Source organism: Dama dama, chromosome 18 (genome assembly GCF_033118175.1).
Source record: "Dama dama isolate Ldn47 chromosome 18, ASM3311817v1, whole genome shotgun sequence".
NCBI classification, from domain to species: Eukaryota; Metazoa; Chordata; class Mammalia; order Artiodactyla; family Cervidae; genus Dama; species Dama dama.
In genome coordinates, this window is record NC_083698.1 from 48,743,168 (window position 1) to 48,759,620 (window position 16,453).

Below are 16,453 nucleotides of genomic sequence, written 5' to 3' on the forward strand. Positions count from 1 at the left end.
ACAAATGGGACCTAATCAATCGTACAAGCTTTTGCACAGCAAAGGAAACCTTGAACAAAAATGAAAACACAACCTACAGAATGGAAGAAAAAATGATCCAAGACTGACAAGGGCTTAATTTCCAAAAATATACAAACAGTTCATATAACTCAACAACAACAAAACAAAAGCAAAAAAAACCAATGCGATTGGAAAATGAGCAGAAGACCTAAAGAGACATTTCTCCAAAGAAGAAATATAGATTGCCAATAGGTGCATGCAAAGATGCTCAACAGTGCTAATTATTAGAGAAATGCAAGTCTGGATTACACTGAGCTGCCACCTCACGCTGGTCAGAATGGCCATCATTAAAAATTCTGCAAATAACAAATGCCAGAGAGGATGTGGGGAAAACTTACATTCCCTCCTACGCTGTTGGTGGGAATGTAAGTCGGTACAGCCACTGTGGAAAAGAGTATGGAGGTTCCTCAGAAAAGTAAAAATAGAATTACCATATGAACCAACAATTCCACTCCTTGGCATATATCCAAACAAAACTCTAGTCCAAAAAGACACATGCACCCTGATGTTCATAGCAGCACTGTTCACAATAGTCAAAACATGGAAACAACGTAAAAGTCTATCAGCAGATGGATGGATAAAGATGTGGTGCATATATACAATGGAATTCTACTCAGCCATAAAAAGGAATGAATAATGCTATTTGTAGTAATATGGATGCAACTAGAGATTATCATATCAAGTGAAATACGTCAGAAAAACAAATACCATATGTTATCACTTATATGTGGAATCTGAAGTATGACACAAATGAACCTATCTATGAAACAGAAACAAGAATCACAAATATAGAGGATAGATTGGTGGTTGCCAAGGGGGTGGGGTAGGAGAAGAATAAAAAAAAAAAATGCAAGAGGACTTCTTTGGCGGTCCAGTGGTTAAGACCCCACACTTCCAGTGCAGGGGACATTGGTCCAATACATGGTCAGAGAACTAAGATCCCATATGGTACGGCCAAAAAAAATGCATGGCTCCAGTCTCATGCCAGAGTAGTTTCATATGCCTCAAAGTATTTAAAAATTAAAAAATAACAAAGTCACACAAATGCTTAATAAAATTACTAGATGAAAATGTGGATGAACATATGTTGGTTTGGCAGTGGTCTTTATAAGCATGACACAGGATATCTGGAAACTTGGCTACCGGAACGTCGTTCTCTTCCTCTATGTTCTCAACTCCAAGCTGTGCCTTTCCCAAGCCCTGGGCTGATAAGACCTTAAGGGAGCTGGGTGCTGATGAGGACTCAGGCTTATGTTCCTATCCCTGCAAAACATAAAAGCTCCATTCCCCAAGGGTAGGAAGTTATTATGCGTAAGCTTAGATGGAGAGCAGCTGACCTCACAAAAGTTTGAAGTTAGGACATCTGGGACCTGGAGTAGAGCTGATCCTGCGTGAATGTCTTAGGTTTCCAGACTCTTATTAAAGACTTGGAGCTAAATAAGTGGGCTAAGTTATCTCTTAGCCACTTAAACAAGTGGGCTTAGTTATCCCAGAGGTTGGGAACGTTCTGGAAGATAGGAAAGCAGAGCAATATTCTAGGTACTTCTGGAGGGAGCTAACAACCTTAAACTATAGACCCACTGCATAAGAAACTTCTTTGATTTTCAATATCTATAAGGATTTTTGCCTTTAAAAATACTACAACTGCTAGACCTGAGCCCTAAAGAGCCAATACAAAAAAAACAAATTTCCCAGCAGCTAGTGAAAAGACTGACAATTAAAATATTTGCCTAGTATGATAAAACTGCTGACAGAAAAAGACAAAAACCTGAATTAAAAATTATGAGCACATAAGGAGATCTAAATGCAGCGTGAAGACAGATCTCTTGAAACTTAAAAATTGTGGCATTTCAATTCAAAGTTCAGGAAAGAAAAAGGAACATGGAAGACTGGTAATAATAAAACACATTCTAGTAAAAAGAAATTGTTCTTAAGCTGAAAAACTATCATAAATGCATATCAAGACAAACAAACAGAAAAAAAAAAAAAACCCTACATTTTGGAACAGTTCTCAAGCTTTAGTTTGGACTGACAGGAGGGGGGAAAAAAAGACATTCCTAGGCATAAATTCTGATTAGAATGTGTAAACTCTAAAGACAAAGAGGAAATTTTTACAAGTTCCCAGGCAGAAAGAATTAGGTTTTTAACAATGGAAAGTAGAAAGATTAGAGTGGCTTCTGACTTCTTATGAGCACAGCTGAAACTAGAAAAGAATGAAGTTACATTTTCACTTAGATGAAGGTATACAGCCTAAAGATCTTATTCTCAACCAAGCTGTGCCTCTCAGGGCGAAAGAAAAGATTGTCAAAGATATGCAAGAACTCAGAAAATGCATTACCTAAGCACCCAAGCTGAGGAAAATGCCTGTAAAAAAACTAGCCAAACCAAAAAGAACCAGAGACCTCATGAAGGTGGAGGATAAAGAGAAAGCATTGAAGAGGGATGAATTTTGATAAATGTGTATTTAATAGATAGTATTAGACTGGGAACGTGAACTGTGAGTGCTAAATAAGGATTCTGGGAATGGCAAGACAAAATGCAAGTAAAATTCTAATAATTACTAGATTATGCCAACAGATTGTAAGAGCTATAGTTTGCAGTGAGTTGGGGGGTACCCAGGAGAAGAAAGGGAATTAAGAGTATGCAGGAGGCTTTATTCTGTTTGAATACAAGTAGGGAGAATGTGTCCTGGTGGACAAGGAAACCATAATCTTATTAGGAGAAACAAGTCTCATCTTGCTTACCTATAAGAGTGTTTTACTAGGGTAATGTTTAATGGCATTTTTTAAAAAGGAAAAGCAGAATCAGATTTTCAAGGGGAGAAATGTAGTGAATGGTGGTTTTGTTGCACCAACAAAACAGAAGAGAAGTATTGTCAGTTCTAACAGTCATTATGCTAAATGAGGATGGACTGAATTTTTCAACTGAATATTGGCTTAAAAACAAAAGACGGCTAAATGCTATTACAAGAAAATTAGAAGAAAATGGGTATGAAATATCCCATTACAGGTGGAGGTAAACCTGTGGAAATCAGGATTATCGATATCAGATATTACTAATATTATATACAGTAAACAGAACAAATTTTGTACTATAATAAAAAAAAAAATAATGAAAATATAACAAACACAGACCTGGACACACCACTACATGACTGCTAAACCCATAAATTTAAACCTATTAAAATTCAAGAAGTAGATCCAAATACAGTGATAGGAAGAAATTTCAGTATTTATCTCATTACACAAATCTAATATATGTAAATTGAGTAAGGATATAGACGAGCTGACTGACACAATCAGTAGACATGAGATGATGTAATAGATAAGAAGACCCTGCCTGTGTTAAGCGTACACACGACACACCAGAGAAGCAGCCCCTTATACTAGTTACTGCATGGTTTGCCGGGTGGTGGATACAGAGACAAGTCAGGGCCATCATGGCTTCCCTTGTGGCTCAGCTGGTAAGGAATCCGCCTGCAATGCGGGAGACCTGAGTTCAATCCCTGGGTTGGGAAGATCCCCTGGAGAAGGGAAAGGCTACCCACTCCAGTATTCTGGCCTGGAGAAGTCAATGGACTATATTCCATGGGGTCACAACGAGTCGGACACAGCTGAGCGACTTTCACTTTCACACTTTCAGGATCATTATCCTCAAAGAACTGATACTCTGGTTGAGAAATCAGATGAATTGAACAACTACTTTGACATGAAAGGTGACCTGATTAACATAAGCACAGAGTGCTATGAGAACATAGAGGAGAGTGGGGTTGCTATATAAGATGAGGCAGATCATCAAAAAATTGGGGGGGGGGGGCGGTGGAGCATGCTGGCTTCTAAGATTAACCCCAGAGGTAGATTATAAATACATTTATTGAAAAGCAAAGGGACATTTCGACCAGAAGTGCTCTGAAAATAGGCAGAGGAGAGAGATGAATCCATGCCTGCAGAACTGAAGCCTTCTCCTGGGATGGAATAGGATGACAGGTACTGAAAGGTAGAGAGGTAGCCAGGGGACTTCTGAAGAGCCTCATAGGTGCAACCCTGAAAAGTTGAAACTGAATTTATTTGATGAGGTTTACAAATGTAGAGGAAAGATTGGAGACAAGGAGGCCAGTTGTGATTCTGTTGCATGCAGTAAGTAATCCTTGTAAGAAGTGATGAGGACTTGAAGACAAGGAAGGAGGCGAGTGTAAAGTACAGGTACAAATGATGGGAAGGAGGTAAAACTGGCAGGAAAGCTGGATTAGCTATGAGGACATGAGGAGTCATAGATAATTCATTCAGGCTTCTGGGTTGGGTCATGCTTGACCTGTGATGCTGTTCACGGAGATAAGTAATAACAGAGAGTCCTGTGTGTTGGAGGGAAGGTGGTGACTTCAAATTTAGGTATATGTTGATTCTGAATTTTGTTGGGGTACCCAGGTGGAAATGACAGATATGATCTGGAGCACAAGAGCAAAGCCTGGGCTAGAGATAGAGATCCAGCAGCCACCAGCGCATTAACAACAGTCATGAGAGTAGGTGAGACCATACGGGTATGTTGTGTAGGTAGTGGAAAGGGAAGAACACTGAGGTCAGTAGCCTCTTGAAATACATACCTTTAAATGCTAGAAAAATGAAAGGAGTTCAAGTAACTGCTGAACTTTGCCAAAGCAGTTATGTATTGAAAGGAGCAGGCAGAACAAAACAGAAGGGGAAGTAAAGAATTAAAGTAAAGTATTAAATCTCAGGAAATAAATAAGATAGAAATTAATATTGAAAGTAAGGTTATCAGCACAGATAGTTATCATGTCATTTGATTAAACCAGTTAAAAGTTTTATAACTTCCCTGAAGAGTTTATAATAAGACCATTTATAAGTTCATAAGTGTCTGTAAGATTGAAGACTTAATTTAGATTTCATTAATCTGTGACAGGCAGGAAACAATAGATGTTAGAAGTTTCTATAGATAAAAAACCACTGTAAGAATTGTTCTATCCCCTCTCAAAATGGTCATGCAACATTACTGATAGTACCAATAACTCTCATAATTTTCAGAAGCTAAGTAACACACTGAAATACTGAATATTGAAGTGGATGCCCCAGTACTTTGGCCACATGATGGGAAGAGCCGACTCACTGGAAAAGACCCTTGTGCTGGGGAAAATTGAGGGCAAGAGGAGAAGCGGGCAACAGAGGATGAGGTGGCTGGATGGCATCACTGACTCAATGGACATGAGTTTGAGCAAACTCAGGGAGATAGTGATGGACAGAGAAGCCTGATGTGCTGCAGTTTGTGGGGTCGTAAAGGGTTGAACACGACTTAGCGACTGAACAACAAATACACCTTCTAGATAGTCTAGACTCCATTATAGGAGTTTGCGATCCCATTCAGTAAATTCAACTTAGAAGTTAGAAATCAGTGAAGTTTTGTTATAACACATATTAAGTTATGATCTGAAGCATCTTAGTGTGCAAACTACACTAGTCTAGTAGTTTTATTATCTAGGATGACATAAGCATTTATAAAAGTCATTTTATGTCTGTTAATTTACAGACTGAAAATTATATCCCTGCTGGTTTCCAAGATTCTAAGAAAAATTGATATTTAGAAGAACCTCAATTTTCAATACAATTTCAGTACAGATTCAGAAAATTTCAATAATAAGTTTCAAGGAGATGGGACCCTCAGACTTTCATGTTACATTCCCTGGAAAAGATGAGGGAGTGTACTGTATGAAGGTCAAGGGAAAGGTGGAAGGAACAGCACTTGCACAGTCTCTAAGAGGGGAAGAACTTGGCATTTTCAAAAAGAATAAGTGGCTAGAATAGAAGCATGGAGAGCAGTTACAAGGCTACTGCAAAAATACAAATCAGAGAAATACAGTGATAGCTTGGACTGCTTACAGTGGCTAACAAGTTGATGAGACATGATTAGATTCAAAATATGATAGGAAAATAGGGAACAGGACCTTCTGATGACTTGTATATGGAGTGCTGGAGAAAAGTCATGAATGATGCTTAGTTTTAGGCTGAGTTATTTGGTTAATGGAAGCTCTGGGAGATAGGGAACCTTGGAAGGAGCAGATTTGAGCTATTGTCAGGAAGATGGGAAGAGAAGCATCAAGCGGTCTGATTTAGACTTAGGAAAGAATTTGAATAACCAGTTTACTCAAACAAGCTCATTCTACTGGTATATATTCTCCCTATTTGCTTAAGCTATCCAGAAATTCACACTTCACTTTGTAAAGATTGTCTAATAAAGCCACTGTGTAGGAGAAATTCAAGGTAGAGAAGGCAGTGCTTGACAAACTACCTTAGCGTGTAGTTCTAATAAAAAATTGAAACTGTAACATACTAGAGAATAGAAGGGACAGGTAAGTGCGTGAAACTTCTGTGTGAAGACATTGGTGTGAAGTGACCAGATTAAGGGTATACTCTATGTCAACAAATCTTACAGAGAAATATTGTTTACATGTAGTATATATAATATGAGTAATCAAGACAGACTCCCTTAATGAGATCAAAACCGAGCATTGCGAAATTATTTAATTTACTGTTGTTTTGTGCAGGTCTTTGTGTATGGATCAGACACTGGTGGTGACTCAGGAAGGTTGAGCCCAGAACCCTCTATCTCCTTTAAAGCAGACTGTGACACTAAGTTCAGCCCAAGTAGAAATAAGAGAACCTTTCTGGTATCCTTTGTAATGAGGTTCAGAAGCTGAATGACTTCTAGGAGTTGAGGGATTGAATCTCTAATTTGGGGAAATGATCCCCTAGAGGGAAACTACTGTGTTTTCCCAGAACATAGTCTTGAGTCTGGCAAAACTGTTGGACTGATGTCTTTCTTTATTAAAATAAGCCTCAGGGTAAAATTCTCTTAGTCTTCAAGTAGAATTATAATAGAACACATTAAAAAGTAAGAGATTTAAACATTTTTACTAAATAAAATACAATTTTTAAAGTGTAATAAGCATTTAAAATGAGCAATTTTAGAATGTTAGAAAGATGGTAACGATAACCCTATATGCAAGACAGAAAAAGAGACACAGATGTATAGGACAGAATTTTGGACTCTATGGGAGAAGGCAAGGGTGGGATGATCTAAGAGAATAGCATTGAAACATATCTATTATCAAGTGTGAAACAGATCGCCAGTCCAGGTTGGATGCATGAGACAAGTGCTCGGGGCTGGTGCACTGGGAGGACCCAGAGGGATGGGATGGGGAGGGAGGTGGGAGGGGGGATCGGGATGGGGAACACATGTAAATCCATGGCTGATTCATGTCAATGTATGGCAAAAACCACTACATTTATTGTAAAGTAATTAGCCTCCAACTAATAAAAATAAATGAAAAAAATAAATAAAATGAGCAATTTTGAGAACATGGGGTCGGGGGGGACTTGTTTGTGTCATTCATCACTATTTTCCCAGCATAAGCATAGTGAGGCACTCTGATATTTTGTTATGTGAATAGGTAAATTAATGAAGCCTCATATTAAAAAGTATGGGCTCATTTAGTGATTTTTTTGAAGACACATGTCTTCACTAGAGGGTGCTATGTAAGCATTCAACACTTTTAAGAGTGTAATCTCCTTCATATTTTATTTGCTGGTAAACTGGACTTTTGGATTTTTTCCCCTGATTTGTGAAAAGCTTTCCCATTTCTTTGCTCTCAGAACAGTAGTGATGGTAAAGTTCAGCCTTTGAAGAACTGTTAAGGGCAGCACTGACAGTGTTTCTTTCCTTCCTCCTCAGGAGGCGTATGACACCGGTCATGTATGCTGCCCGTGACGGCCATCCTCAGGTGGTTGCTCTCCTTGTTGCTCGTGGAGCAGACGTTAATACCCAGGATGAGAACGGCTATACCGTGAGAACCGACTCTACAGAGTTCTCTTTATCTCTAGGCCATTGATATCTTACTATCAGTAGTTTGCAGAAAGGTTTTAAGAAGTAAAAATTACAGAAGGGCTGGGATGTAATTGCTGTTCAGTAAAGAAAAGCAACAGTTTCAATGAGAAAAAAGAAATTATCTGCCCCTGTTGGTCGGCACCCTTGACAAAAGAAACTGTAACACATAGCAAAGCCTGGATTCTATTAGAATACAAATAGAATTCCTTTTTATAGAAAACAGTTCTCTGATTGGGAGATAAATCATTTTACTCTGTAACTTCACTTGACTGAGTAAGACATTATTTGGTTTTACAAAATCAGTGAATACTGGCAGTCTGCTTTGCAATTACAACATTGGAAATATGTTTACATTATATTGTGAAATGATAAGATTGCATCATTCCATTAATTAACCATGTTCACTTTTTTATTGTGCCATAAATACTGTTGAGAACTTTTCTTCTCTATGTCATATATACTCCCTCTCTTTAAACAATCTTTCCCCCCCCCCACTTACAGGCTTTAACATGGGCAGCACGTCAGGGTCATAAAAATGTAGTTTTGAAGTTGCTTGAACTTGGAGCTAATAAAATGATACAAACCAAAGATGGAAAGACACCAAGTGAAATTGCAAAAAGAAATAAACATCTAGAGGTATCCTGTTATTTAGCTGATTTTTCTTAGTTTACATTACTGTTTGTAAAACTTTTGTATGATTTTGTTAGAACTCACTACTATAATGATAATTTATCTATTATTAAATGTTTCAGTATAATTTTCTCCCCGCCAGGTAATGAAAACTTTAGTTTACTAGAGTATTTATCTTTTTACTAAATAAGAGGCATTTATAATGTGGTAATTTTAAAGCTATGTAAAGGGATGATAAAGTCTTATCTGGTCCTAGAAATAAAATTATAACAGACTATTTATTTAAACACTTCCAGCTGATTTTCAAAAAGTAATTAATTTTCAAAAATTAGTGTATTGACATAGCTAGTAAAATTTCAAAATTTGCACATGTAAACTATTGTTTTTAAATTTTAATTAACACATATTAGACAATTTAAAAATGAAATCCTTTGAACTACATTTACTCCTATACATTTGACAAGGTATATAGTAAAGTATTAACATATTTTGGTGTATGATTTACTGTCATTCAGATAATAAAGTCAATAGTAAATATTTGCCATACATTAAATAATTTTATTGATATAAACTTTTGGTCTAAATATGAAAGCTTTCAGCCAAAGGTCTGTAATTTCTAAGCAAGGATCAAATATAGTACAACTCTAAATCTAAGTTATATAGTTCAAGATCTTCTAAAACTGAGTTTCTGATTTTGGAAGCTTATGATATTCCAAAGTTTCCACCATACAATAATCAGACCATGTCATTTTTATTGCATGTAAAATAATTTCCTCTAAATAATTTCCTTAAAAAAGCAGCCTATAAACATGCCTATCATTTTATAATTCATATCTACATTTCCAGTATTATTCTGGTGTAAGTGCTAATCACTGAAGCCCTGTGAGACTTTAAAAAGAAATTTACAGTTTTTCTCCTAATCTTTGAAAATTTGAAAACTTTTCATTAATATACTGCATTATTAAATTTAGGGTGGATGGTACTGAATTTGACATACTGAGAAATCTATGAATATCAAAGATTATTTTGAGTCATAAATTGTTTCCTGAAGTGAGATTTGATTTTGTATCTTGACTGATAATATGACTTAACCTTGACTTACTAAAAAGTTAGAACTAAGAAGTTTTCAAAAACTAAGGAATTTCACATCTTTTAGGTGTACAGTTGAGGTTTATGTACCTTAGTCATGCTTCTTTCTTTCTCTCTGTTTAATAATATATTTAAAATACTACCTGAGTACTTAGTCTTTCTGACTTACTTACCAAGATTGAATTTTTAGTTTTGTTTTATATTTTGTTGAAAATATTATTAATTACTATCTTGCTTTAATTCTTATTATAACTTTTTCAGATCTTCAATTTGCTTTCCTTGACTTTAAGTTCTTTGGAAGGAAAGTTTCACCAGATAACTAAAGAAGAGTCTATTTGTAAACTATTGAGAACAGATTCTGATAAAGAAAAAGATCACTTATTTAGGTAACATAGCATGCTTTTGTTCAATACCTATAAATGAGTAAAAATTGTGTGTTTTTATTACTTATAGTAAATGTGATGACATTTAAAATGTACAGTATTTTAAACTTTTACGAGTATTTTAAAATACTACTTAGAAATGTATAAATTTTAAATGTTTGGTTCTCCAGAATTTTAGAAAAGTTTTATATCTATGTATTAACAGCAAAGAGAATTATTTTTTACTTTAAATAAAATATCAACAATACAGTTTATTTCTAAAAGGCTCTAAGGTTACAGTTTTGTTAGTGTTCAAACTAGATTGTACTTTGCTTTCTAATTCTTTACAGCAGATTTCCGATTTTATAAGCTAAAAATAAAAATACGTTCCCCACCTCCCCCAAACACAGTTGTTCAATACATGGCTACAACATTATTCTCTACTTACCTACATTTTTAAATTGTTAGTAAATTTTTACTTCCTGCAATTAAAGAGATTTTCACGTCCAGAGCTCTTCTAAGGAACACAGTTTCCCCATGAACATTCTGGGGGTTGGGGATGCTGACCCTCCCCCTTGGAAAGTCTGTATCCAAGGTTCCTCCGTGTCTGCAGTTGCACATCCATGAATTCACATCCAGGACTGTATGCGGCTGTAGTGTTTACTGCTGAGAAAGATCCATGTGTAAATGGGCCTGCCCAGCCGTGTTGTTCCAAGGTTCATCGTATAAATATTAGCAAATATTTTCCTTCTTAGGAAAGATGAGTTTCATTTTACTATCACCATTTTCTCTGTTTACTTAAATCTTCATTCAAGAAACATTTCTTATTCCTTTATATAACATAGATCAAATTTGCAAATATAGGCATATTTCAGAGATATTGATGTATAGTTCCAGACTACCACAATAAAGCAAATATCATAATAAAGTGAGTTACACAAATTTACAAGTCATGTTTACACTATACTGTAGCCCAGGTGGCACCAGTGGTAAAGAATCCACCTGCCAACGCAGGAGACCTAAGAGATGTGGGTTCAGTCCCTAGGTTGGGAAAACCCCCTGGAGGAGGGCATGGCATGGCAACCCACTCCAGTATTCTTGCCTGGAGAATTCCATGGACGGGGAGCCTGGCGGGTACAGTCCATAGGGTCGCAAAGAGTTGGACACGACTAAAGCGACTTAGCACACATGCACATTGCCTATTAAAGTGTGCAGTAGCATTCTGTCTACAAAAACAATGTGAAAAAGTGAAAGTGTCAGTCACTCAGTGGTGTCTGACTCTTTGTGACCCTGTGGACCGTAGCCTGCTAGGCTCCTCAGTCCGTGGAATTCTCCAGACAGAAATACTGGAGTGGGTAGCCATTCCCTTCGCCAGGGGACCTTCCTGTCCCAGGGTTTGAACCCGGGTTTCCTGCATTGCAAGCAGATTGTTTACCATCTGAGCTCCCAGGGCCCCGCAAAAACAATGTACATGTATTAATTTAAAATGCTTTATTTCTAAAAAATGGTAACCATCATCTGAGCCTTCAGCAAGTTTTAATAGCAATATCAAAGATCACCATAACAAACATAATAATAGTGAGAAAGTTTGAAATATTTCATGTATTACAAAAGTGTGACACAGATACACAAAATGAGCAAATGCCATTGATTGACAGAGGGTTGCCACAAACCTTCAATTTATAAAAAATAAATGTTTGCAAGTAAAGCAGTAAAGCACAATAAAACGAGGTATACCTGTATATTATACATAGACTCAATCATTATTACTCTCTTTTGTGCATTAAAATATATGTTTATTATATGTACACTTATAGTCTGTTCTGAAATTGACATTGCTATCAATATGTATAGTTCATATACAGCATTTGGAGATCTGGAATTATTTTTACATGGTCTTGGACTTGAACATATGACAGATTTATTGAAGGTAAGATTTTGTATGAACTACAATGAACTGTGTATGCATGTTTATTTATTGATTAACATAACATTAAATTAACATTAATTCATAAGCATGCTTATGAAAGAGTGACAGATGCACTTTTCTCCATAACTTATAGTACATCCCATTTTAAACTTGGAAGCATTTTGAAAATGTATTGTAAAAAGTTACAGAAATTAGAATCAGGCTCTTACCCACTGCTTGTAGCTTTGCAGAACTCCGTGTACTTCTACACCCTTAGTGTGTTTTTGAATTGCCGATCTTCCTGTATAGAATGTTAGGAGCAGCAAGATTTTAAACCAAATAAACCTGGTATGGGATTCTTGCTCTAATGATTATTAACTAAAATGTGTTACTTAAATCTCTTTTTTTTCCATAAGAATGGTAATGCCTAGTGTAGGAGTGTCATAAATATTAAATTAGATCATATGACAAGCACTGTTGTAGGTATTTTAAGCGTGCATTATGGAGTTTGTGTCGATGACAGTTCTCAGCCATGTAGCTGATGCTGCCGCAGTAAAGCACTGTTTTAGATAAGCTTTCCCTAGGAATATGCACATTCGATTAGGTTGTTTGTTGTTTAGAATTGGTTTTCATTGTACAATCTTGAAACTTCCTATTTGAGAATTATTTAATAAAACTAAGTGTTATTGATTGTTAAATCTTATACAATTATAAACTTTGACTACTCATAAAACACAATTTCTATCAAATTTTATAGAGCTATTTTTTATGTAAGCAGGTAAATGTTGTAACAGTTTTTTTTACTCTGGAAAACTAGCTATACCTATGCTTTTTAGGTCATTATACATATTATCACACTTCCTACTATCTCCCCAGTAATAGAGCTGCACACCCGCACATGCTGTCTCCTCTAGAAAGTTGAAAGGTGTTTGGAGGGCAGCATAGAACTGACTAACTCATGTGTATACTTGCCTACTTCCCCTGACACTATTTCATTTATATTGAAGGTGGCATTTTTTTCCTTTTCTACAGGAAAGGGAAATAACTTTAAGACACCTTTTGACCATGAGGAAAGATGAGCTTGCAAAGGTTAGTATCAATTTCAAAAACCCCAGACATTATCTTTCATAGTTTTCATCTTTTGGATCTTTTCATTTTCTATTTTAAAAATCTTACAGCTGTAGACTGTGAGTTTTCTTTTGCTAGGTTCCTCATTAGATATGCTTATGGATAACCATATCTAAAATTTTCTATTATAGTATTAAGTTGCCTCAATATTTGAAGACATAAAGTTGGTATTTTTTTCCTTCATATTAGTTATGACATCTCAACTAAAACTGGTGCTGTGTTTCTAAATATGAAATAGATTTATAAAACCATAGAAAACAAATTACTCAGAAATAAGAGGTGGTTTTTTTATACACGTGGGTATAAAAATGTATTGTTCAAATATTGCCTTTTGCTAGCTTCTCAAATGATCAGTTATTTTGCCATCAACTATTATTAGTAACAATCTGAAAGTAGCTGTGGGAAACATCAAAGACACTTTAATACATAGGCTAATAAAAAGGAATGATCTTCCTGTATGAACACATTGGAAACTTGAAATCTTCAGCATCACTGAAAATCAAACCATACTACATAGCTAAATCCAGGATAGAAAATTTAGTTAGTACTAAAGGTAGAACACAGGCAAAAGGAAGACTTAATTCTTACTTAATCACTGATAATATTTTGTAGGAAAAATTATTTTATTATGATTTTCTGGAAAGACTATATTGTATATTAAAATCTAGTCATTTGTTTTTAGAATCCATCACATTGTTATGTAATGTAAAAAATTGACTGTAGTCACTATGTATCTAAATATTTTACTGATGTAACTTTGTCAGTCCAATTACAAGCAAATTTGTGTATCTTTCAGTATGATTTTTTTTCAATATGCATTTTTTTCAAGATGAGAATTAATCAGGTAGATCTTGTTCAGTAATTTCAAATTTTATACAAGTATGACTACATTGGGGCTTCCCTTGTGGCTCAGCTGGTTAAAGAATCCGCCTGCAGTGCTGGAGACCTGGGTTTGATCCCTGGGTTGGGAAGATCCCCTGGAGAAGGGAAAGTCTACCCACTCCAGTATTCTGGCCTAGAGAATTCCATGGACTGTATAGTCTATGGGGTTGCAGAGTCAGACTCAACTGAGCAACTTTCACTTCACTTCTTCATGACTACCTTACTGCACCTTGAAATCATTTCTGCTTAGAATGGAATTACCAGTAGAGATCAGCAGAAAATTATGGCTGCCCTTAAAGAACTGGAAGTAGAAGAGATAAAATTTGGAGAATTACCTGAAGTGGCAAAGTTGGAAATCAGGTAAAGTTAACTTATTGGTTTACATTAATACTGTTTAGAACCACCTTTTCTTTTTAGTTGAATTTTGATAATGTCTGAGTTATTTTACTTGATACCGTCATTTTTCCAGAGATATCAGTAGTTCCTTTTGCTGTATACTGTGTTCTGAGATAGAAAGTACTTTACAAGGCAGGTTTTACCAATACCAAGAAGCAAAACAGTGCATTTTCTTAATTCATGTAGAAACATTTTTGTCTTATTTTTTCTTTGCATTTTGTTAAACAAGTTACTTAAAAGATCTCACATTTTTCATAGTGTAGCTCTTACTCCCTTTAAATCATTTAAGTGTCAAGTTGAAAATTTAAAGGTACTATTTTTGCTTATGGCAGTAAAAAAGTGTTTCTCATTAGCTCAGCTCTATTTTCAGCATTAATGATTCATGAAATTAGGTTATCAATATATAAAGTTCATTTTTAATATTATAAACTTGTGAAGCACTGATTATTAGTAATATTAGTAATTAAAATTGCCTTGAAAATAATAGTGTTTGATTTTTTAAACATATTAATCTTAATCTTAAAAATTAGGGCAGAAATAAATGCAAAAGAAACTAAAGAGACCATAGCAAAAATCAACAAAGCTAAAAGCTGGTTTTTTGAAAAAATAAACAAAATTGACAAACCATTAGCAAGACTCATTAAGAAACAAAGAGAGAAGAACCAAATTAACAAAATTAGAAATGAAAATGGAGAGATCACAACAGACAACACTGAAATACAAAGGATCATAAGAGACTACTACCAGCAGCTCTATGGAAATAAAATGGACAACTTGGATGAAATGGACAAATTCTTAGAAAAGTATAACCTTCCAAAACTGAACCAGAAAGAAATAGAAGATCTTAACAGACCCACCACAAGCAAGGAAATCGAAACTGTAATCAAAAATCTTCCAGCAAACAAAAGCCCAGGACCAGATGGCTTCACAGCTGAATTCCACCAAAAATTTAGAGAAGAGCTAACACCTATCTTACTCAAACTCTTCCAGAAAATTGCAGATGAAGGTAAGCTTCCAAACTCATTCTATGAGGCCATCATCACCCTAATTCCAAAACCAGACAAAGATGCCACAAAAAAAGAAAACTACAGGCCAATATCACTGATGAACATAGATGCAAAAATCCTTAACAAAATTCTAGCAAACAGAATCCAACAACATATTAAAAAAATCATACACCACGACCAAGTGGACTTTATCCCAGGAATGCAAGGATTCTTTAATATCTGCAAATCAATCAATGTAATACACCCCATTAACAAATTGAAAGATAAAAACCATATGATTATCTCAATAGATGCAGAGAAAGCCTTTGACAAAATTCAACATCCATTCATGATTAAAACTCTCCAGAAAGCAGGAATAGAAGGAACATACCTCAACATAATAAAAGCTATATATGACAAACCCACAGCAAGTATCACCCTCAATGGTGAAAAATTGAAAGCATTTCCCCTGAAATCAGGAACAAGACAAGGATGCCCACTCTCACCACTACTATTCAACATAGTGTTGGAACTTTTGGCCACAGCAATCAGAGCAGAAAAAGAAGTAAAAGGAATCCAGATAGGAAAAGAAGAAGTGAAACTCTCGCTGTTTGCAGATGACATGATCCTCTACATAGAAAACCCTAAAGACTCTTCCAGAAAATTACTAGAGCTAATCAATGAATATAGTAAAGTTGCAGGATATAAAATTAACACACAAAAATCCCTTGCATTCCTATATACTAACAATGAAAAAACAGAAAGAGAAATTAAGGAAACAATACCATTCACCATTGCAACCAAAAGAATAAAATACTTAGGAATATATCTACCTAAAGAAACAAAAGACCTATACATAGAAAACTATAAAACACTGATGAAAGAAATCAAAGAGGACACAAACAGATAGAGAAACATACCATGCTCATGGATTGGAAGAATCAATATTGTCAAAATGGCTATTCTACCCAAAGCAGTCTATAGATTCAATGCAATCCCTATCAAGCTACCAACGGTATTTTTCACAGAACTAGAACAAATAATTTCACAATTTGTATGGAAATACAAAAAACCTCGAATAGCCAAAGTAATCTTGAGAAAGAAGAATGGAACTGGAG

General features: G+C 35.4%; 1 protein-coding gene across 1 annotated transcript in view; it reads left to right on the forward strand.

The window, feature by feature from the left end:
* Nucleotides 1-16,453, forward strand: part of ASZ1 (ankyrin repeat, SAM and basic leucine zipper domain containing 1) — a 71,815-nt gene that overhangs the window by 43,209 nt on the left and 12,153 nt on the right. The window contains exons 5-10 of the mRNA XM_061165299.1: nucleotides 7,801-7,912; nucleotides 8,455-8,589; nucleotides 9,934-10,058; nucleotides 11,889-11,964; nucleotides 12,976-13,032; nucleotides 14,204-14,313. Coding sequence (XP_061021282.1) covers nucleotides 7,801-7,912; nucleotides 8,455-8,589; nucleotides 9,934-10,058; nucleotides 11,889-11,964; nucleotides 12,976-13,032; nucleotides 14,204-14,313 — 615 coding nt within the window. The remainder of the gene's footprint in view (nucleotides 1-7,800; nucleotides 7,913-8,454; nucleotides 8,590-9,933; nucleotides 10,059-11,888; nucleotides 11,965-12,975; nucleotides 13,033-14,203; nucleotides 14,314-16,453) is intronic.